The 24593-nt window shown below is 47.1% G+C and overlaps 1 protein-coding gene across 1 annotated transcript in view; it reads left to right on the plus strand.

Annotated features, from left to right (window-relative positions):
• Window positions 1–24593, plus strand: part of DSCAM (DS cell adhesion molecule) — a 754840-nt gene that overhangs the window by 652584 nt on the left and 77663 nt on the right. Inside the window, exons 18-21 of the mRNA XM_042902977.1 lie at window positions 5067–5307; window positions 6833–6979; window positions 12816–12971; window positions 23530–23663. Coding sequence (XP_042758911.1) covers window positions 5067–5307; window positions 6833–6979; window positions 12816–12971; window positions 23530–23663 — 678 coding nt within the window. The remainder of the gene's footprint in view (window positions 1–5066; window positions 5308–6832; window positions 6980–12815; window positions 12972–23529; window positions 23664–24593) is intronic.

Below are 24593 nucleotides of genomic sequence, written 5' to 3' on the forward strand. Positions count from 1 at the left end.
ACAGAGTACCCCAGATGGCAGATAAATGAGGCACATGGAAAGAAACCGGGCTCATTACTGGATCCAAAGGCAAATGAAAGGAAGAGTAGTATTCAACGTGGAAAAATAATTAACCCCTACATGAGAAACGCAATAGTGAATAGAAAAGGGCTTCTCGTGGAACTGTAGCACACTCTGAGGGGTTTGAGAGAAGGGAGGAACAGAACCCCCCGTAAATCAGAGCCATCTGTAAATAACAACATCTTCCAGTGCGGAAGGGGACTCAGAATGTTGAATTCTACAATACAGAGTGAAGGGGGCCCTCCTCCACTTTAGACTTCCTTGCTTTGTTCTTTTTTTCTTCATTTTTCCATTCACTTACTCTCCAGAATCTTCCTTTAGTATGTAGTAAGAGGACTAGTTGGCAGGTGAGGTTTGGTCTAAATCTGTGGGTCTGCCTTAAGTGATCCTTATTGTATATTTTTTAATGTTCTTATTTATTTATTTGTTTGTTTTTGAGAGAAAGAGAAAGAGAAAAAAAAAACACAAAACACAAGTGGGGGAAGAGCAGAGAGAGAAAGGGAGCTCCAGGCTCTGAGTGCAGAGAGCCCAACGCGGGGCTCAAACCCATGGACCGTGAGATCATGACCTGAGCTGAAATCAGCCGCTTAACCAACTGAGCCACCCAGGCGCCTCAAGTGATCCTTATTATGAAAACATGTAGCCCATCAGCTGGCTAAGGAAGTGAGCAAACTTTCTGGAATACCTGTTTTAAGAAGGAAAATAAAAAGATCACTTTGTCCAAATAAGTTGGTTCTTTGAATGCTATTTGCTGCTTTAATGGGTCCTGGAAAATGAAGCCGGACCCTTCCAAATCCTGCCTGGATCTCTCATCCTGATGCGTGAGCTGCCACACTAAGTGACCACGTGGAAGCCAGCTCTCAGCTTGAATCTAAGTTGCACGGTGCTCCTGAGACCTCCTTCCGTACTGGCTCATCCAGGCCTCTGATCAGGCCTGTATCGTGATTCCTGATTCCGGGCATCTCGTCCATCTTTAAGCCTTTCCCATTAGCCCTGGACCCAGTCAGATTATAAACCTGCAACTGAGGTCATTCCTACCCGTCACTTTTGTTGAGCCTCATCCGTGCTCAAAACCCTTCTCTTCTGCATCTACCGTAACATTTTCTGAGAATGTCCCCTGTGCTGAAGTCCCGTTTTAGACGAGTGAGTGGGTGAGATTTCAGGCATGCTTGTGGGAATCCTTGTGCGCTTGGAGCTTGCATTCAGGTCCTTGGAAACCAACATTCGATACAGACCGGTGGCCACAGGAGGGGATGGAAGTGATCGGTTCTTGCTGAGCCGATGGCTGAAGGAGAGAGAACCAGAGGCTGAAGGAGAGAGAACGTAGATGGAGGCAGTCGAAGGAAACCGATGAGCTGGCGGTGGAGAATGAGTTGGGTTTTGACAGAGAAGGGAGAGGAGTAGTCTCTGATGCGGGGGAGCAGCGGGGAGAGGCTCATGAGATGGGAAAATGCAAGAGAGTTAGAACTTCCGTGCTTGTTCAGCAGCCCGAGAGAACCCTAGGTCATCAGGGAACGTCCAGGAACATCCTTGTTAAATCTCAACTACAGGTACAGCTGAGATTTGGAGAGAAGGGGCATGATCGAAGTGGTTTCTTAGGAAATTTGCCTTCTTCAGTAACCTGCAACCCGGATTCAAGATCTCTACCTGATTTCCTCTTTTTCCTTTCTTCCACCGTTAACTCCATTCATTTAGTTTCATGAAACAAATGAAAACATTTTTTTTCGATCACAATTTGATGCTATTTAACATCAAACTGGTTGATGGTTCTGAAACCATCTTCCACATTAGGATTTCTTCTTTACATACATCTACCTTTATCCCAGGTCAACACATGCTCCAAGGCTCAGATGTTTAAAGCATCATTGCAAACAAACTTGAAAGTAAAGGGTATTATGTACTAACTTGCCTTGGGATGATGTGAAGCTCATTGCCAGACAAATGGATTCAGGGGCCACCACTGTTCCACACCCCCTGTCCCCACTGGCCTGTTGCCCATTCAAATCAGAGAGAATCTCCAGGGTCACTTTCAAAACACTTTGGAATGCGCACCACAGTCCCAAACATTTCCTATACTGAATGTACAAAAATCCTGTTTCTATGGATTTGTAAAAAGGTAAGAGTTTTTCAGTGTTTCCAAGGATTTCTTTCATGTAAACACATCCCTAATTTGAAATCTGACTGCTCAGCATACAAAATAATGATAAAACATAAACTCTGCCTGATACAGTTAGAATTTTGCCTTGTTTTTGCGCATGCAAGCAATGCTTTCTCTTCATGTGATTTGTTAAATGTTTCTTTGATTTAAAAATGTCTAGCATAATTACGCTAGTTAGAATGTATTCTTACCCATGGGAGGGAAAAAAGGAAGATTTCTCCACCCTACCCATGCAACCAGATCACAGGCATGATTAATCTCCCAAACCCAAGGAGCTAAAAGTCAGCAAGCAGGTTCCTCTACTTCTGGAAGGTTTAGCTAAATTGGTTGCTGTGCTATGTAAACGTATTCTGATGGAAATTGCCTTTATTCCCTTCTCTCGCTTCTTGATCCGATGCGTAACCACCGTATTAGGATCCTGACCTAGTGTCTGAGGGGGTCTTAAACCTACACAGTGAGTCACTTGAAAAATTAGAATATTTAATGAGTCTAAACCTAATCTTAAAAAATATATATCATTTATATTTGGGTCACTGTATTTAACATTAAAAATTTTTTAATGTTTATTTATTTTTGAGAGAGAGAGACAGAGCATGAGCAGGGAAGGAGCAGAGAGAGAAAGGGAGACACAGAACCAGAAGCAGGCTCCAGACTCCGAGCTCTCTGCACAGAGCCCAACGCGGGGCTCTAACTCACGAGCCGTGAGATCACGACCTGAGCCGAAGTCAGACATTTAACCAACTGAACCACCCAGACGCCCCATGCTGTATTTAACACTTAAAAACTACATGAAATAAAAGAAATACCTGTTTTAAATTTTACTTAGAGATGACTCTTGCAGGGAAATTAATTTCATTAATTAATTAAATGATATAAATGCCACTCAGGGGTTGTGGTAAAACAATTTCCATGTCATCAAATTCTCAAAATCGAAACTCTTTCGATCCGATTTCATACAAAGTGAAAAGTCATAGCTCATCACTGGAAAAACAAGATTGCATAGAGCTGTGCTTATAAAAAAGATCTCGCGTCAGGATCCCACGGTGCCGACTTGACTATGAACGCACTGGTTTACATGCCTGTTTCATCGGATCTCTATCGGATCTACGTATTTGCCTGAAATCAGACTGCTTGTTGAGGAAGACAGCTGCAATCCAAGAAAACCAAGTATGAGGAAACTTGCTTTAAAAGCTGTGATTTTACTGCTCCTCTATAGCTCAGACTAACACTCCAGCGTAACCGGCGGTATAATCCCACTGGGAGGGTGCCTATTAGGCAATTCATCAATATTGGCTGAAATTCATTAATGCTGCCCAGAACCTCCTTCTGCCTTCTCCCTGTGTGGATGCCGCTGCCTCGCGCTTTGCCCTTGATGAAGGACTAGCTCACCAGCCAGCCCCGCCCCATCTGCTCCCTAGCCACCATTCCTGGCTGCCCTGTGCTGGACACCCTTGCTCTCCTGCGGCCACCCTGCCTCTCCCAGCCGCTTTCTGCAGGCACCGCGCACTATGTCCTCACCTCCCAGGCCCGAGCCCTGGCCACCCGTCCAAGTCCACGGGGAACGGCCCCCTCCAACCGCTCTGAGTTCGCCGCTTCCTGGACGCCTGCTGGCCTTCGCATCCAGGGCCGGACACTCGACACTTGAGAGTCTCTCTGGTTTCCTAAGTGTTTACTCCCTCTCTCCAATTGGATTGTCAGCACTTGGGGGACAGAGAAAGTCCTCATGCTCCTGAGGGCTCTAAGCCCACGGTTTGTAGTGAAATACAGACACACAGATACACGCACACCAGACAAAACACAAATATGCACACATACACACTTGCACACACTCGTATGCAAACACACATGTACTCACACAATGCACACGCAGACATAATACAAATACTCACATATGTACACTTGCACACAAGTAAGTATCTCTTGACTGCCTGAAAGTCTGCAAAACCTCCCTGCAAAATCACCGTTGTGCTGCTCTTATAATTGTAAAGAGTTTGGCTTCTTTTAAAAATCCAAGATGTTGGCTAACATGTTCTGTCTTCGATTCAGCAGACCCTCTGTCATTAGCAGAGACTAGCCAACTATAGCCTCACCCCTGCCCAGGTTACATCCCCATGAAATGATTCCAAAACAATTTGTGCCTTAAGGAAACAAGTCTGCCTTCTTGTCATTGGTGGGCCCCCTTCGCATGCAGCTCTCAATTGGAAACACCTTTATTCTGGAACATTCCATTAAAGTGGAAGCTCCACGAGGGCAGGGACCTTGTTTTAAAAACTCATTTCTGGGGGCACCTAGGGGGCTCAGTCGGTTATGGGTTCGACTCTGGCTCAGGTCACGATCTCACGGTCTGTGGGTTCGAGCCCCGTGTCGGGCTCTGTGCTGACAGCTCAGAGCCTGGAGCCTGCTTCGGATTCTGTGTCTCCCTCTCTCTGCCCCTCCCCTGCTCACACTCTGTCTCTCTCTCTTTCTCTCTCAAAAATAAATATTTTAAAAAAATTTTTAATAAAATAAAACAAAAAATCATTTCTACTCCCTGTCAGAGCAGCTCTTACTCAGTAGATTTTGCTAGGTGAAGGTGTGAAGATCGGTGTCCCCGTGTGACAGCTGGTGGAGCTGAGGCACCACATGGGTACGTGGTGTTTCCGACCCCCGAGGAGGAGTACGCGGCCAAGGGCGGCTGTGCATGAGCTCACTGCAAACATCCCTGTCTCGACTCCTGTTAGGACACCTCCTACCTTCATCACCATGGCCGTCCGACCGGATTCCGCTTCCCTAAGAGGCTGGTGGGTGCGGGCTTCCCTCCTGTCCTTCTCAAGTTTTCCTTAGTGCGTTCTTTTCTTCTCCTCTTCAGGCTCCCAAGAAACATTTGCAAAATGGGATTATCCGTGGCTACCAGATAGGATACCGCGAGTACAGCACCGGGGGCAACTTCCAATTCAACATTATCAGTATCGACACCACTGGGGACAGTGAGATTTACACCCTGGACAACCTCAATAAGTTCACCCAGTACGGCCTGGTAGTGCAGGCCTGCAACCGGGCCGGGACGGGACCTTCTTCTCAGGAAATCATCACCACCACCCTCGAGGATGGTAGGTTCTGGAAGCGGCCGCTCGGGCCTTTCCTTCCTCAAGCGTCGGCTCTGGTCTGGTGGCCGCTCTGGCCCCCGACAGCCTGGCTCCTGCTGGCTCTGCCGTGACAAAGGTGCCAGGCCCGGGCCGGGGCCTGGGGGTTCCAGGGAAACTTGCCTTAATTCACTCACCGGCAGCAGGGACTGGGTCTCACCCTTGACTGCAGAGCCCAAATCTGTTCCTCTCCAGCATCTCAGTCATTCCAAGCAGGAGAATTGGGCTTTTCCCGAGTGCATCCAAGGCTCTCCCTGGGACCGACTAGGATGTAGAAATCTGATTTTCTAAGAATTTCTTCCAAATCAATGTTAACGGGGATTTTTCTTTATTTCTTTCTTTTCTTATTTTTCTTCTTCTTATTATTATATTATTATTATTATTATTATTATTATTATTATTATTATTATTTTGGATTGCTTTCTATTTTCAACCACTCTGCACCAGAAAAAGGAATGAGCAGGGTCCTGGAGCAAATCTCACGGTGACCGAGCACCCCCTAGTGACCATGAGGAGTTACTTCACCCTTCTCCCATGCCTTCCAGTCGTGCTTGAAAAGCAATAGAGAATGAATGGTGTCCCGAGGCCCAAGGTTAGGGGCAGAGATAAGGCATGGGGTTCATTGTCACACTAAGTGTAGATTTTTAAGGCAGGAACTTCGCACGCTGGGGACTTGCATCCATAACTTCCGACCATTTTTACAGGGAGAGAAGTCTTACAAAACCAGGAACCCTAAAACTGGGATTTTTCTTTCCGACTCCATGGTCTTTGCAATCATGGTTACGTATGCCTTTTGGTTTTCACTTCAATGCTCATGGTGCACTGATGTGTGTGTTTCTGTTGATACTTTGTCCCTTCTCCCAGCCAGGCCATTTAAGCTTTGCATAAACTCAATGTGAAGAAAACAAGACCTCAGACATCCTTCCGGCCTCTGTCTTAACCCATTTTCCCTCTTTCCTCTGACAAAATATTATACTTTGGAAAGGGGAGGCTGGCCTGGGAGGAGGGGGACAGTGAATAAGCTATATGACTACATGTCTGCTCTGTAGCACTTTTCAATAGCTAGGCTTCCAGTTTACATGCCAGATGCAGCTAAATACAGAGGGTCACTTACAAGAGTGATGGGGAAATAAATCGGACAAGCTATGGTGTTTTACTCATGCAGTAATATCAGAAGCGTTCCCCATTCCCCAGTCCCAGTCCAGCCTCCTTCAAAGTGAAGCAATTAACTCAGAAAGGGAGACTATGGAAGTATGTTAGGACATAGACTCATATTATTTTACATAAACTCATATTATTTTACATTTTACGGAGTTATAATATTTGCATAGGGTAGTGGTACTCGGGTTTTTTTTTTTCCTTAATTTTGTGGATTGAGTACGATCTTTTTCTTTCCTTGCACGTTGCAGTGTTAAACTAATGTTGCTTATTCGGTATTGCTTTGCCACTTAAACCTCCCACGGTGTTACAGATTCTAATTGTTTAATTTCAGTGCCCAGTTACCCCCCTGAAAATGTCCAAGCCATAGCAACATCACCAGAAAGCATATCAATATCCTGGTCCACACTTTCCAAGGAAGCCTTGAATGGAATTCTCCAGGGGTTCAGAGTCATTTACTGGGCCAACCTGATGGACGGAGGTAAGAGGGCTAAAAGAGCTGTTGAGTTTGCCCCCAAAGGATGTGTGCTGAGATTAGCAGGCCCTCCTCCTAATGTGGGATACAGGCTACGGAGGGCACATCTTTATCAGTGGACACAGTCTGCTTTCCCCCTGTCGTCCTGTTCTTAGGCTCTCACAGGTGTGCACAGCTGTTTAAAACATCATGTATCCTCCAAAAGTGATGTGAGGTAACAGAGTGGGTGGCATTTGGGACCTCTAGTCATGGATGCATTTTTCTAGATGAGTATCTATGCCAAGCCCCCGCCTCCACATGCAGCACCAAGATGTTGATTTGTATCTAGAAAGTTCTACGTGACGTGTATCCTAAAAGGCTGACCTCTTCCAAATTCCCAATAGAACTCAGCAGGGAAACTTCTAAAGTGCCTGTAGCTGACCCAGGAGAGGGCTCACAGGAGGAATGCCGGAATATTCCTCACGAGGAGCCATTTAATCCCAAACCTCCTTCTGTCTTTTTCCCCTTCTCCTTCCCCACCTCCCGTTTCTCTTCTGTCGTTCTTCTTGTTTCTCTGTGTTTGTTTTTATTTTTCTTCCAAGTTACAGGACAAAATCCTTCTGTTGGTTTGGGCAAGCCTCTGAATGAGAGCCTGCTCAGATAGAGGCGAGGTTGGGCCCAGAACTTTCTTGGGGAGAGTACCTCTCGGTGTGCCTGCTTTCAGAGGGTGGGTGTCGCTGAACCAGACTGAGCGCCTCTCCGTGAGCGGGATAGACACACACCCGTACCACAGCCCTCACGGGAAGCTACTAAGGCCTGCATCCCAAGACCGTGTGGCCCACGCTCCCACCCTCCCCTTCAGTCCAGTCCCAGCCTCCTCCTGCACCTCCTGTCCCAGGGCAGGGGGCTGCCTCTCCCCTTGTGTGGGGCTTCTTTGAACCCCTCTGACTGCATGTGGCCTCCTGATGCGTGCTTGCCTCTCAGTTTGGGCAAACACAGCCAGAGCCCCCAGATATATCTCGAGTCTGCTCTGCCAAGCAGGTGGCTGTCCCCACCCAGGTACACAGAGCACACGGGGCCTCGGAGGCCGCAGGGGGCTCTAATATTGATGCCACAGTACAGGAAGGAAGACACGTTAATAAATAAGCTAAGTAAATAGCAGTTTGGGGAGCCTTAGTTATTTATGTCTTCATCAGACCTGCTTCTCAGGGCTCAGTAAGGATTCACCTGCTCCATCCGAGGCAGGCACACTGAGTACCTACTCTGTGCTGGCCTCGTGCTAGACCAGTGAGCCCAGAAGAATCTAGTGAACATAGAACCACAAGCCCGGTAATGCACAGCCATCCTCCACAGAGGGACAGAACTACGTAAATGATTCTTTGACAACTTCACCCTCTTGTCCCCCAAAAGAGCTCTTTTAAAATCCCACAGAGGTAAAGTGTAGAGCAAAAATATTTGTAAAAAGCATCTATTTTGTTGACAGTGTCATGCTATATCATCGTATATTCTTGTTCTGGTTTCTCGTCCCCCTCTTGAATGACGTCAAGTTAGAACACCTGAGCGCACTCCCTTAAAGGCAGCGTGACACCGAAATGATTTTGTTGTTCTTCCTGTTGGAAGTGTTTTCCAGAACCCGGTGGTGACGACTCATCCGTATTTTCACACATCGGTCCCATTCGCAATATTGCCTATTAACACCTTAGCTCTACGAAGGGTAATGTGGTGAAGACAGCTCTTTTGACTTGACGCTTCTAAGCGTTAAATACTTGAATATTCAAAAACATGAAAGGCTTTAAGTAAAGACTGCTTGGAAATGCATCCGGTTCCTAAAGATACCGTTGGCTGACGGTATTCGGATCAAAGCGATGTGCTTAATGCCTAATGTGGGAGTTCTATACTTAATCTCCGAAAGATGAGAAAGAAACCCTTAGAGACATAAACCTGCTACGAACACTCACTCCTTACCTGCTGCTTATAAGAAGTGACATTTATGAATTAGCAGGTGATTCCACGGGATCACTGATACTTCTGCAAAAACTTCTCAGGCTGCGGCCCGAGGCTCCCACGGACGTGAGACATCGTGACTGTGTAAAGGACTGGACCCACTCACCCACACCCCCACAGCCACACTCGCACGCACCCCCACACACTCACGCACACAGACTCACACGCAGCCTCACACATATATCTACACGCTCATAGGCACACACACTCGCACACTGGGAGACCCAGGTTGTCACTACCACTGTGATTAGCAGTTGCCCCGAATGCTTTCAAATATGTACATCAGAAAAGCATTTGTTATTGTTAACGTGATCAGATAAAGCTGGTTAATATATCTGATAGGACAGGCGAGCCACACACCACGTTGGTGAAATTTCCGAGTGTCTTATCATCTGAAAGCTCAGTACTTTGCAAGACCTCACAAAGCCGTTCATCTGAGATTGCTAGAAAACTTGTGCACGCCGAAGTCCCGTTTCCGTCTGAATCCGAACCGGATTCTGAAGCGAGGAGGCATTTAGGTGCCATCCGGCTGTTAGCGTCGATGGTCGGCCAGTTCACGGCACTTCAGGAACGTTACTCCCACCCCCGTTTTTTGTCTTAAAACCCTTTGAGAACGAGGGAGGGCATCGATACGTAAAACAGTTTGTTTTCCAACAGAAAGTGAAAAAAATGTTAGAGTAGAAATGATACCTCTAAATTCATTTCATGTATTTATTTCATGTTATTTTAGTCATGATTTCACCTGAGCGTCATTCTTCAGTTCCTGTTTGTTTTTTAATAACCTTACTGAGGCTGTAAAAGGTAGATGATAGAAATCCTCCTTAAGCCATAAAAAAAAAAGTACAAGGGCTCAAAAGAATGGCAAATGAGGCATGCCGTTTGGATTGGGCCTTTTGTCATAATTGTCCTCTTTAGTTTCTGCAGATCCACTAAAGATCAAGTGTCTGCCAGTCAGGACCATGCCCTTCCCCTTGGGGCATCGAGAGTGAGGTGCACGTGTGGCACATATTAGGAAGGTCTGGGGGGTGATCTTGAACTGGGGCTCTGACCGCAGTCACATTCCTGGTTCATGAATCCGTTCCTCAAAGCAGTATGAACCCCAATGCGAGTAAACATTCAAGTGTTCATTCTAATCTGTCTCATGCTTCTTGAGCAGATGGAATTCTTCTGTTTTAACTGTTGCTTGAAAAAGATGGGGGCGACCCCCTCCACCTTGTCCCTCTTAGCCGCCCTCTTCCCCATCACTGTCTCTCATCCAGGAGCCGCACTGATGAATCAGCACCTCTGTCTCTCGCAGCAAATGACTGCAGCCTGCTTTCTCCACCAGGGAGAGACTCCCGGGTCCTTCTTAAAGATAACAATTGCAAAAAAACAAAAGCAAAACCCCAGAGACCCCAGAGGTTAAATAATTTAGACAAGGTCTCATAACTGGCTGCTGGCATGCAGCCCTGTGAAACCCCATTTTCCTGGTGTGTGTGTGTGTGTGCGTGTGTGTGTGTGAGATCTTTGGCACAGCATAGAAATTCCTAAATCTGAAAAGATCTTGATGACATCTATACTTAAGGTTTTTCCCATTAGCATTTGAAGTGTATCCTCATCCCACTGACCCCTATTAGATATGTTTAGGAAAACAAACGTTGCAAGTGCATAGGACAGTATGAAGAGCCATGGTGGTCGCCAGGTAGAACCTTCCTTCGGGGGGAGACTTCCTCACCCTTCTGGCCTGACAGTTGTCCACTCTCTGAATGTGCGGCAACCCCACACACGAGCAAATATCTTTTCACCTTTGTAAGCCATCTCTTGAGGCTTCCAAATCGTGGCCCCAAGAAGTCTGCATACACTGCTGACCTCCCCAGAAGACACCCGGCCAAAGACCCCTCCTGGGGACCCCCCTCCTTGCCCACTTTCTTCCCCAGCAAAGCGTCCTGCCGCAGAGTTGGCCCACAGTCTGCTCAAGGCGGTGACAGGCCTCTGGCTCGTGTCTGCAGCTGGGTCTGTGACCCAACATCCCTCACATCCCCCACAGCCCTCCTCCCCACGCAGAGGCCCCAGCACGTGCGTGACAAGCCTTGGCCACCCCATGACTATTTTAGATTCAGCTTTTCTCCTATGTCCAGCTCAACCTTGATCCTTTGAGTGGCAAACACCAAAGAGACAAAAAGACACTCTGTGGTCTTCATAATCACAGAATACGTGGCTGTTAATTACTAGGTGGCCTTCTGTGCGACGTGTGAGAAGGACAGGAGGGCGGGAAGAGAAAGCCACGCTGGTGGAGAGCTCAATAATCTGACCGACATGATGTTTTTCACTGAGTGACCACCGCAGAGCGCGGAGACTGTGGTCTGTGGACCTGAGGCCGTGCACTGTGGCTCCACGGCCCATGCTCTCGGCCACTCTGCTAGGCTCCGTGACCTTAGGCAAGGTACCTGCCTGCTGTGGTTTCCTCGCCTGTAACATGCAGGCCAATAACAGGATTGGTGTGCTGGTTAAAGAGTTAGCATCTGAAGCCAGAACAGCGCTGGCCCGTAAGTGGGTCCTACTGCTTGTCGACTGTAAGCACAGGTGCACAGGTGGCCTTGGCTACGGCCAGCCACCCAACGAACAGTCCCTCCTGGACCTGTGCTCCGCCCATCCTCTTAGTCACTGGGGGGCCCAGGCTCGCAGGCAGTGCCCATCCTCCACGGCTGGCTGTGCCCGGGGGTGAGTGGTCCTCAAGCCTCTCTCTCCTGCATGAGCTGCTCCGTAGGTGGCTCATTTCAGAACCTAGAACACCCGTGGAGGTACTTAACACATCATTGTAAGTTTTCTCAAATTGCCCTGTCTGATACGCCTAAGAAGGGAGAGCAAAACGTTCCCTCTCTGAGTATTATTAGCTGATCCCACTCCAGAAAATGAAGCATTTTTAGCTGACGCCAAGTTTCTGACACATCAGCGTGTCACTTTGGCAAAGAAGCTGGGGGGCTGTGGCGGGGGTTCACTCCAGGGAAGAGGAGCCGTTTCCTGAGCCACCTCATCTCAGCTCAGACACCTGAGAAGTTAGGTACTTAAAAATACATGTACGTTAAAGTACAATTTGTTTGTTTGTTAAACAAAAGACAAAACTCGACTTGCAGAAGTTTTTTTAGTGTATTTTTTAACTTTATTTATTTTTAGAGAGAGAGGAGAGAGAATTCTCAAGCAGGGCCTGCACGGTCAGCACGGAGCCTGATGTGGGGATTCGATCTCAGAAACCGTGAGATCAGGACCTGCGCCGAAACCAAGAGTCAGATGCTTAACAGATTGAGCACCCAGGCGCCCCTGACTTGCAGAAGTTTTTTGATGAGCAGTTAGAAATGCACCTGCAGGGGGCGCCTGGGTGGCTGGGTCCGTTTAGCATCCAACTCTTGGTTTCGGCTCAGATCATGATCTTGCGGTTTCATGGGTTCGAGACCCACATCAGCCTCTGCGCTGACAGCACAAAGCCTGCTTGGGAATCTCTCTCTCTGTCCCTCTTTCTCTGCCCCTCCCCAACTCGTGCTGTGTCTGTCTCTCTCAAAATAAGTAAATAAACTTAGCAGAGTGAGCCCTGTACAGCCCCAAGCTCCCCGGGCTGAGTGTGGGGGGCACACTTGATTGGCTGCTGGCCCCGGCCGTCGGGTTGGGTGGTAACACTTGGAGTGACCTGCTCCGTTTTCCAGACTGATGTTCTGCCGTGTTCCGTGGCAGTTGCACATGAATGAGTGTCGGTGCCGTGTGCAGGCTGTGCACGGTCCCTCTGGGCCATCTCAGGGTGTGGCAGCTAGAGGGCGAGCCCCAGGGCTGGCCAGTGAGCACGGCACGCCCACAGCCAGTCACCGGATCCTGTTCTCTTGTCCTCCAGAGCTGGGCGAGATTAAAAACGTCACCACAACGCAGCCTTCCCTAGAGCTGGACGGGCTGGAGAAATATACCAACTACAGCATCCAGGTGCTGGCCTTCACCCGTGCGGGGGACGGCGTCAGAAGTGAGCAGATCTTCACTCGGACCAAAGAGGATGGTAAGAGACGGGGCAGGTGTGGATGGGACTCCAGGGGACACATAGGGCCCCACAGGGTGACAGCATCCCGGGCAGCAGCCAGTGTTGGGAGGGCTGGGTCCTGGAGACCAGTGTTCCTCTATCAGCCTGGCCTTGACTTTGCTCTGGACAGACCTTTTGCTGCCCTGCCAGAATATTCCAGCTCAATTCAGACCATTGACTCCCTGTGTCGCCTTTGTTCGTTGTATCCTTTGTTCCTCTCCCCTATAGTTTTTCTTCTTTTTAAAATTTTTTGGCCAAGTATTATTTAAACAAAAATGCCTTTATCCCAGAGCTGTAAAGCAGGTTGTACCTGTTTCGTGTCCCATCAGAATAATTTTAGTGATGCTTCAGCTATGAGGGTAGGCTCTGATTATTTCCATGCTTCCACTTGAAAATTATGTAATGGCCTAAGTCATATTATTCTGTGCCAGCTTTAGAATCACTTCAGAATAAATCCTTAATTTGAGATCTTCATATTAATCGTTTTTGACTTCTTAGAAGAACTGATAATGATTTAGTAAAATTTTAAATCATGGCTCACTTCAGTTCAGACCATTAATTCTTGCTGTTCCACACCATCTGGACTCGGTTCTGTGGCTCTTTCCCCAACCTACCAAAACTCTCTGGCAAGTGTTTTTTTCCTAAGTTTTTTAAAAGTTTATTTATTTATTTTGAGAGAGAGAGAGAGCGCGTGTGGGAGGGTCAGAGAGAGAGGGAGAGAGAATCCCAAGCGGGGTCCGCACTGCCAGCGTAGAGCCCGATGCAGGGGCTCGAACTTGGCAAACCATGAGATCATGACCTGAGCCAAGATCAAAAAGCCAGAAGCTTAACCGGTTGAGCCACCCAGGCGCCCCTTTGTATTATTTTAAGGGAAACCTGAGGGGCCATATCTGAGCCTGTCTGAAGAACAGCTGAAGTTGTGATAAATGTTACAGCAACAGTGAGAAAAGCAGGTCTCCGCCTGGAGAAAGGAAAGAGCAAAACGGATGTCCAGTGATACCCATGTGGGACTCTCCAGATGGGAGTGCAGAATTGTACCAGAGGTAGGGGCAGGATGAGGCACCGGTGCACCTACATTCCGTGCAGGTTTGGGCTCGCCGAACTGTTTTGTCTTCTTGCCAGGACTCTGCTCCCAGGAAGCCGGGCAGGGTGCAGGGGGGAGGTGTCACCCACATAGAACATGCAACATCAAACACACTGTGGTTCCATCCACATCCGTCCTGTGGAAGCCCCAGGCTCAGAGGCCTGGGTGGACTCTTCCTTCAGCCTTTTCTGTCCCCTAACAGAGCTTCTCTGACACCCGCAGCATAGTACCTCTCACCTTACTCTCTGCCCTCCCCTCCGCAAACCCAGCCCTTCTTCCCCCCAACTGGTCCCATCCATCTATGCTCACACCTTATTTTCACTGTCTCTGTCGCCCTTCTTGCTTTATTGGGGGCACACACAAATTCATCCTCATTAGCTGTAGCTTTTCTAGAATACACAGGCAGTTCTTTCCAGGAATGTGCAGGTGTCAGCCAATTCTGCCCAAGGAAATGGATTATTTAGGGCAACCCGAGGTCAAAATGAAATGCCATTAGAAAGTCACACATTAATGGAGAGATCTACAAAGCTGTGTCCTAAGTGAAGGGGGTCATAATTTAATTTTTAGAAATGCGGTAGACAAAGAGCTGTGTCTAGAAGCTGGCTGTGTCACTTGCTGCCCAAGGGACTTCGGGCACCTTACCTAACCTTCTCTGAACTGATGTACAAAATTGACATCATAATCAGACTGCACAGAGTTAAGATATAAAAAGTCAAGTGATGTCTGCAAACACCCAGCCTGACACATAGTGGGATGGTTCTGACACTAGATGTTTGATTATTTGATCTTCACTCCTTCGGAGTGGGGGCGGAACACTCTTTTGCCCTGCTAAGCAATAACACAAATGTCACTGGAATTATTATTTAAAGAGCAAATTGATCGGCAACACAAATTTTGACACCTGCATTTTTTAGACGAAGGTACAGAAATCCGTTAAGAAGGGAAGGCTCGCCACGGCTTTTTGACCGGTAATTTGGATCAATTTGTAATTAATTCTCCACTTTTAGAAATCATAGGGTTCTCTCTCAACACTTGACCCCGACACATAAGGTCTAATTTGTCATTCAGCCACTCTGTGCTTTTGTACCCAATGCTGATGGTATATGGAGGTGCCGTTGATTGTAGAGGGCCCTGCCCTCCCGCAGGAAGGAGGTGAAGGACCCACTGGTCCAGGTGTACCTCCAGACAGAGATGCAAGCCCCGAATGTCAGTATTTACTCGGGATGAATCGCCAGCATTTTGAAAACAAAGCCGAGCGGAGATTCGGTAGAAATCGAGAAAAACTGGTATAATAAGCTTATCTCCCGGATTCACATGAAACATTCACTAATTTAAAATGGTGAAGAACTGAGCTAGTCACCATGGTTAACTCAAGACCTAACATAAATAGGCACTCGAGCAATTGATAGAACTGAATGCAAGTTGGTGTCTAATTGAAAGAAACAACAAGGCTAATTACCATAGAAGGAATGCTTAATCAGATTGAGAATACACAACCTGTTTAAACTTGTGCTACAAAATCTTACAGTTTTGAAGTTCGGATTAACCTGCCAGGTTCAATTAAATTATGTAAGATTGTGGATAAGATTCCAGTAAAATAATAATTGCCAACATTCATTAAGTTCTTCCTCAGTAAGGCACTAATCTAGGCACAGAGTAAAGTTTCAGTGTTTGTTGATAGTCTCACAAGGAAAGAAATATTTATGCATTGAAAGCAAGCATTAAATTTGGCTCTCTCTGCCCAATTTCTTTCTTTTTTTTTTTAAGAGCTGTAGTATTTTTTGAGAGAGAGAGAGAGAGAGTGTGTGTGTGCGCACAAGCAGAGGAGGGACAGAGGAGGAAGGAGAGAGAATCCCAAGCAGATTCCACGCTTAGCACAGAGCCCTACACAGGGCTCAATCCCATGACCACAAGAGCATGACCTGCACCAAAGTCGAGTCAGACACTCAACCAACTGAGCTACCCAGGCACCCTGGCCCAATACATTTCTTTTTTTTCTTTTAAATTTTTTTTATTTATTATTTTTGAGAGAGAGAAAGCATGTGAGCAGGGAAGGGGCGGGGTGGGGGGGGGTACAGAGGATCTGAAGTGGGCTCTGTGCTGATAGCAGAGAGCCCGATGCAGGGCTCGAACTCACAAACCGTGAGACCATGACCTGGCCAAAGCCAAACGCTTAACTGACTGAGCCACCCAGGTGCACCCCCCATCCATACATTTCTTAAATGAGGTCCCTAAACCCCCCGTGTCAGGAGGCCTAGAGTTTAAGTTGTGTCATTTGGTCACTGATCATCTTTTTTTTTTTTAATGTTTATTTATTTTTGAGAAAGAGAGAGACACTGAGTGTGAACAGGGAGGGGCAGAGAGAGAGGGAGACACAGAATCTGAAGCAGGCTCCAGGCTCTGAGCTGTCAGCACAGAGCCCGACGTGGGGCTCGAACTCACGAACTGTGAGATCATGACCTGAGCTAAAGTCGGACGCTTAACCGTCTAAGCCACCCAGGTGCCCCTGGGTCACCGATCATCTTGAGGAGGAAAAATGTATCACTTGCTAATAAAACATACAAAAATAGGATAAAATAATAACTAAAAATAGATTAAATAAATAAATCGAATCAAAAATTAGAACATTTTTATTTATTTTTTTAACATTTATTTATTATTGAGAGACGGAGAGAGACAGAGCATGAACATGATGGGGGGGCAGGCAGAGAGAGGAGGAGACGCAGAATCTGAAACAGGCTCCGGGCTCTGAGCTGTCAGCACAGAGCCCGACACGGGGCTCGAACCCACAAACCACAAGATCATGACCTGAGCTGAAGTTGGACGCCTAACCCACGGAGCCACCCAGGCGCCCCTAAAAAATTAGAACATTTTTTAAAAGTTTACTTCTGCCAGGGATAATTTGCAATTGAAATGTTTGCTCAGAGGACAAGTTTCCAGTTTCTTCAGTAGTTGCTCGGCCCGTGTAAGGACTCTTGGGCCAGTAGACACGTTCTTAAATCTGTGGACATATTCTTGGGTCCACAAACATATTCTTGGGCCCACAGACACCACCTCCCGGGGCCCGTGAAAATTGCTTAGGCTTCAGATTCTCTTTCCGGGACTGCTCAATCGATCAGAACTTGGACCTTCGTTATTCCGCAGGAACACAAAAGATGATTTGCTGATCTGGCTTTGTGTTTTTGAACACAGGACAACCAATTCTGAATTCTAAAGGGTTTGTGAAATCCTAATGCCATTTTATTTGCTGAGACTATAATCTGAGCAAAGCCGTGGGGAAAAAGAACACAAACAAAACACAATCTATTAATTTTCCCATTGTTATTTTTATTCTGCAGGCATCAGGTAGTTTCCACCCTGATCCTTTTCTGCAAAAGTAAACACTGTGTGTGTGTGTTTAAGTTCAAATATTTACTGAGTACATTACTAATGCACATTACTCTGTAAATCATTTTCTATGCGAAGGAGGCCGGCGGGAGGTGCGATATGTGATCTTTGCTCTCCCGCCTCTTGACTAGCAATCTCTTTGAGGGGGGCCATCTGAAAACAGAGCCAAGAGTGAGTGAAGAATAAACAGACATCAGGCTATCTCTGAATCCTCAGGGCCCCCCCATCTTGAGCCCTACGTTCTCTTGGAGGCATAGATCATACATGCTCAGGTGATCATGTGACCACCCCTCAGCTCATCTTAAAAGCGATGGGACTTTGAGGGCGTGTGTCTGGTCTGTTTGCTGATGCACCAGAGGTGCTGCGCCCCAGTAGACAGGTATTGAGCGCACGGCAGTGCTGGGCTCTGTGCAGTAGCAGGGACAGCAACAGCACAACAGGCCAGGGCGTCCCAGAAGGCCTCCCACCGTGAGGATGTCAGAGCTCCCTCCAATGGCGTGGTTCTCATGCAGGTTCCTGTGACCTCCCTGGGCTCCTGGGTGGGCCCGTGAGGTGCCCAGTGGGGGGCTCCACACTGCACGCTCTGCTTCAGGAAGAGCCACTCCTGTGCTGCGTATTGGTTCCCCCACACGACGCCACCATAGTTAAAAGATTTTGTCTACTTTGAAGAATGTTTAGGAAATATCGCTCTTGTAGGAGCAAAGGCCAGAGATATTGGCGTCTTGTGGAAATGGGAATGGAAGAGTGACGTGTGCCTCGCACGCCCGTGATGACAGCCACAGTTGTGGGTGGTTCCATCCAGCACCAGGCCGTCTGCACATGGCTCAGGGGGGCCTCTGTGGGGGGTTGGGCTCAGGTGGGTCTGGCTACCGTGGTGGATCACATACGCAGCAGGCTATCTCACACACACACATACACACACACACACACACACACACACCTGCCGAAACCTGATCAGCAAAACCAGAGAAGTGATCGTGACGTTAACTGAAGTATCTGTGTGTGTACCTATACTTCAAACCAAGGCAATCATCTTTCAAAGCACTGACTTTGAGGCTTTACATTAAGATACATCATTAAAAGGCCCTAACTGAGTGGATTCATTTTCTGTGGTGTATAATGCATCACCTGAAACCTAGTACTTAAAATGGCACAAATTTGTTGTCTCACCATTTCCTTGGGTTAGGGGTCCAGGTACCGGTCAGCTGGGTCCCTGGCTCAGGGTCTCATAGGCTGAAATCGAGCTGTTGGCTGGGGCTGTGAACTCATCTGAGGTCAGGTCCCCCCTGCCCAAACTCACTGGTTGTTGTCAGCATCTGGTTCCTTGTGGGCGTGGGGCTGGGACCATCTCCGCAGCTCCCGGAGGCCACCTACTGTTCCCTGTCTTATGGCCCCTCCACAGCAAGACAGTTTGCTTCCTCAAGACCAATGAGAGAGCATCTCTACTGCTTTAAATCTCTCTGACTTCTTCCGTCTCTGACATCTAGACCCTCTTGTAAGGGGCTTCTCTGATTAGGTCAGGCCCACCCAGAATGCTCTCCTCTTGGTTAACTTAAAGTCAGCTGGTTAGGACGTTAATTATATATGCAAAATCCCTTCACCTTTGTTACGTGACATAACCTGGTCATGGGAGTAATCCAACCATCATAGCGACAGGTACTACCCACATTCAAGGGAAAGAAACTATACAGATATTTATATCAAAGGATAAAAATCTTGGACACTATCTTAGAATTCTTCCTACCACCCAATCGCTAGTGGAATCACTTTTCTATTCACTTAGAATATCTGCATTGAGGATTAGTATGTTCCAGATACTGGCCCAGGCACTAGAGATACAGCAGAGAACAGGGTGGGCGTGGCAGGGCTTGCAGGCTGGTGGAAAAGACTTACGTGGATTCTGACATGTTCCATGAAGGAGAAGGGTCTTAAGAGAAAACATGAGAGCCCTGGCTTTATCTAGGCTAGTGGTCAGAAAAGGTTTTCTCAAGGAAGTAATGTTTAGTAGAACCTGATAGAGGAGTAAGAGTTGCCAAGATAAGAAAAAAAAGAGAGAGTGGGAAAAGATTTCAGACAGAAGGAACCCAAGATCCTAGATCATCATGTGTCAACGTCCTGGGATGGGCTAAGAATGCCACTTCCGGTGTTGCAGAACAACACTAAGCCATAGGGACAGCTCAACTACTGACCACGTCCACGTGGAGGTCTCAGAAGCTCTCCAACCTTACACATCCTCTGGGAGGGATAAGAGAGAATTCTAGGTTCTGGCTTTTGCAACCAAGAAGATAGCTGTGCCATTTCTTGCAATGGGGTGCAGGAGGAAGGGAGGTTTGGAAGGGAAGATGGTGATCCTGGTTTGGGACACAGTATATCTAAGATATCTATGAATCAGATTGGAGATGTCAGTGGCAAGTGGGTATGTGAGCTCTAAGAGCTTCCGCAATACAGAAAGGAGGTGTAGGCAGATTGGAAGAATATAGAAGAAACGGTTCTCCGGACCTGTGTTCTTTACTTCAACCAATTAAATCTGAAGTCAGAAATTCACTCAACAGTGTATAGGAATTTGTGAAAACTGCCTAAGCTTGCCTGTATTACACACACACACACACACACACACACACACACACACACAGAAAGCAGATTACCAAAATGTGTTCTGATGACTAAGAATGTTTTAGGAAAATACGTCCCAGACAGACCATCCTACACCATCTCCGTTTTCTGCAACTCTCAACATCTGGTGTTTATAGTTCAACACTGGGTCACAAAGTAAAACCCAGGATCCTTTAGTGATGTACAACGTAAGGAAATGATGATTGCCATTACGAATGATAGCTAGAATTTATTTGGTGCCTGCTGAATGCAAAACTCCATCTGAATTCTTTAGATGAATTATCTTTTGTAATCCTAGCAATAAAACTGTAAATAGGTACAATTATTGGTCTAGCTTCATAGAGGAGGAGACTAAGGCTTGTTGGAGAAGTTAACGAATTTGCCCAGGACGTGGACCTAAGTGCTGGAGCTGAACAAAAGCCCTCGGTGGGGCTATAGGGCTCACACCTTGAACCATCGTGGGATAATCCAAACCAGAACAATTTACATTCTAACTCTTAAGATAGTGGCTCAGCGATGCAGAAAACTTTTCCAGAATGTCTTGTTCCTCAAAGTTTCTATGTAGCTATTCCTCTGTGGTATAAAATTCTAATAACCCTAGAAAAAAAAGATTGCACGAGATAGATCATGCATCAAGTATATGAGGAGTCAGATAGGGATTTACATGGTAAATGCCCTTTGATATAATCAAGACAAGTCAATGGAAATAATCAAATAGAGGAAGGAGTGTAAAGTGGCCAACAGACATACCTTAAACATTCTATTTTAACTCAAATCAGACAATACAGATTGATTCTCTAATCATTCTTTAATTAAATAATATGGTCTAATTTCTATTAAGTTTTGGATGAAGAGATTAGAAGTCTATGTCATTGTTTCCATAAACTGTTTTCATCATGGATCATCTGCCATTTCCAGTTTAAGTTCTCTGAGAGGAGAGTAAGGCATGATGCCATTTGCCAACAACTTATGCTTGATTTTTTTTAATCTGTTTGTCTTGATATTTGCTACGTGTGTCATCTTTCTCAAGGGTCTTGGCCCAAAGCTAGCCGAACCTTCTTTTTTTAACTTACCTTTAAGAAAGCTTTTCCAAAGAAGTCCCATTAATTGTCATGGAAACAGCTTTATTTGGCACTCCTATTTCATTGGTTTGGATAATGAATTAAATCACATTGCCACGACAGGTGTAATTGTCACAAACAAGGTAGAAACAAATATGACTGACTTCTGTCGAGCAGCCACTCAAGTGGTTGTTGCCCAAGCCCTTGGGCTTCTAGAAAGAAGCTGGCCAGAGGGAATGTTGGGTATGTTAAATGCCAGCCAGGTGGTTGCTTTAGAAAAGGAATGGAGTGTGTTGGAGAATCTGGGGCATCCGTTAGGATGAAAATGTCAAACAAATGTCCACTCTACACTTGGTGTTCAGGAGGAGCCCTTGTGGGTCTCAACCAGCTTGTGGATTTGGGGGTGTCTTGGCTGTTCCCCTCACCAATAGGAAACCTAAGCACAAGTGCCCTCCATACTCAGCACAATAGTGCCTTGTTCCCAAAGACTTAGTAACCCAGGTGTCATCACTTACTTGTGTCCTCTTTTCTAGACCCTCTGCCACCAACAGGACTTGTCAAAAACTGATCCCAAGATTTTATATTTTCAAGTGGTGGTGATGTCACACCCACATTAGCTCTCATGGTGATTGCTGGTTTTGTTCTTTTGACCTTGAAGAGTCAAGATGACAATCATGAGACACATAGTCAACTCCACAAATATTTAGTGAGCAGTTATGTTGTTACCGGAGCAGGAAGAGACTCAAAGATTCCTCCAGGGGCTCACAAGGGATGTATATCGGTTAGAATTTCAAGACCTCCATCAAGGTGGGAACCACCCTCCAGGTGGACAGTTAGACCAACGAGGAACAAAGCAAGATCCTTAAGGCTTATCCCATAGCAATTTTAATGCTCTTTTCTCTTCTCCCCATGTCTTGTCCACCTCACTCCATCCTCCCTCTTCTACCTGGAAAACAGAAAGATGGGGGGAAGGAATACGTGCATTTGATCTCATTGACAAAATATGCTTAATATTGTTAGCACCATTTCCTTCTTTCTTAGATGGCTTACAGAGGGGTTTTTCTTGTCTATACAAGTGTGAATCTTTGACACAAAAATCCATCCTCGTAAAAAAGTGTTTCTGTACCTCCCCTGAGCCAAAAGAGATGTCATTACAAAGTGTTTTGGGCAAGGAAGAGTGGTCCCTAAAGACCAAGATACTTTGCCCTCATTCGTCTCTAACTCAGGAGGCAAGATGTACGTCCCCAGCCTGTTCAAAGCCAAACACTATAGCAGCACAAGAAACTAAATTCTCCAGCTGTTCAGAGGCAGGAACTCACAAGGGACTGAAATGGGTAAAGAAGGCTCCCAGGAAGTCAGGGACTTGAACTGAACGTATTAGTTCTGTTGAAGCAACAGTTATTCATGGCACTTGTTAAAGAGCAGCAGCAGGCACACTTCTCAGGGGGACTGCTGTGACGTGAATATGTGGGGTCAACCTCAGTGGGAGTTTGTGGCAGGGGAGAGAGGCCGGGCTCGACTTCACGTACAACAAGTGGGAATTTACAGCCAAGGAGTGGAGGGGAAGGATGGGGCTGTGGGTGGAGAATTAGTGATAGGAGACCTTGGGGGTAAGGGTATTCTGACTAGAGTGATCAAACAGGACTCTGGTTGAAGGCACACAAGGATGATCGGATAGTACCTGGGTGTGGAAGAGAATGAAGTCTTTGATCATGTATCAAGTGATCCGATATTGAGGAGATTCTGGCTGAACTGACCGAGCAGCGTTCTTGCTAAAATTAGGCCATTAGAGGACATGCCCTTGGACAGGGTTCGTGTGGAGCACAGGTCACTCGTCAAAGAGAGGCTCTGTCAGCTCCTAGGGCTGCTGGCATAGGGCCCCGCAGAGGGAGGCCTTCAACAACAGAAATGGGTTGTCCCATGGTTTTTGGAGGCCAAGAAATCCAAAATCAAGGTGTGGGCCAGGTGGGCTCCCTCTGAGGGCTATGAGGGAGAGTCTGTTCCAGGCTTCTGCCCTTGGCTTTTAGGGGGCCATTCGCCCCTTGTGTCCTCACATGGTCTTCTCTCTGTATATGTCTTTGTGCCCACATTTCCCTTTTTTCATAAGGACACCAGTCACATGAGATTAGCACCACCCTAGTGACCACAGTTTCACTTGGTCATCTCTGTGGAGACCCCTTCTCCAAGTCAGGTCACATTCTGAGCTTCTGGGGGCTGGGCCTTCACCACGTGGATTCCGAGGGGACGCGGTTGAGCCCACAGCACTGACCCCTGAGGAGCTGGCCAGAGAGAGGGGCCAGGCCTAGCCGGAGCGGGGGTTGTGTTGGGCAGCGTGGGCCAGAGCGCCTGGTCGGAAGCCCCATCGCTGTGACTAAATGCCCGGCTCTTCCAGTTCCAGGTCCTCCTGCGGGAGTGAAGGCAGCAGCGGCCTCAGCCTCCATGGTCTTTGTGTCCTGGCTTCCCCCTCTCAAGCTGAACGGCATCATCCGAAAGTACACTGTATTCTGCTCCCACCCCTATCCCACAGTAAGTTGGTAAATAACCAAGTGCCTTTCAAGCACCTTCCAGAAAACGAGCTGCGAGTGCTCCTTTGGGACACCTTCATTCCTTTGTTTCCCACCTACTTGGGTCTTTCCAGTGGTTTTATTCCCCGCCCCCCCCCCCACCTCCCGCCGTTGTCTCTACCACAAAGCAACATCCTCATTTACACCTCACTTGAAAATACACATCTGAATCATTATAAGGGACACAGTCGTCTAGAAGTATTGTTCAGTTGGTGACTTCCCACAACACCGCCAGCCGGCTTCTCAAAATCAAAACCCAGAGGTCTGAATTGTGCCTTAATTGGTAGTCAGTGGACAACGCTTATTGATTTTGCTCTTGGACGCGTCATTCCGTGCCCACCAGGCCCTCCCTGCCTCCCCCCCTTCCCTCTGACCTCCCTCCTATGCCTCCACCTCCCGCCCCATCTTCCTGCCAGGTCCCGTCCCCCACTAAGAGAAGCAGGCAAGCCGCTGTCGGGCCAGAAACGAGGGCCTGTGCTGAGGATCTGTGACCCCGACGATCGCATAGCCCACCTCATTCACTGAGACAGAGTTAAAAGAGTTCGTGTAATTAATACTTCAACGTGCTATATTTATTATCATTAATATTATTACTACCGGGTCATAATTATAGAGCTAAACTGTTTCTTAGACCAGCTACAAAAGCATGTCGGAAAGGGAAATTTTAGAGGAAAGAAAGCCAGAGTAGGACCACAAAATTCATGCTATCTTCACAGGAATATTTACGGCATTTTCTGGGGTTGACACCACGTGACCTGTCTTTCTGTCCTCCTGCTGGGGTATAGAAGGAGACCTGTATCGTCAGTCAGTGTTTGTGGAGTGAATATACAGATTAATTTTGGTTTTTATTGTGATAAAATACCGTAACGCAGAATTTGCCATCCGAATCACT

Source organism: Panthera leo, chromosome C2 (assembly GCF_018350215.1).
Source record: "Panthera leo isolate Ple1 chromosome C2, P.leo_Ple1_pat1.1, whole genome shotgun sequence".
Taxonomy (NCBI): domain Eukaryota; kingdom Metazoa; phylum Chordata; class Mammalia; order Carnivora; family Felidae; genus Panthera; species Panthera leo.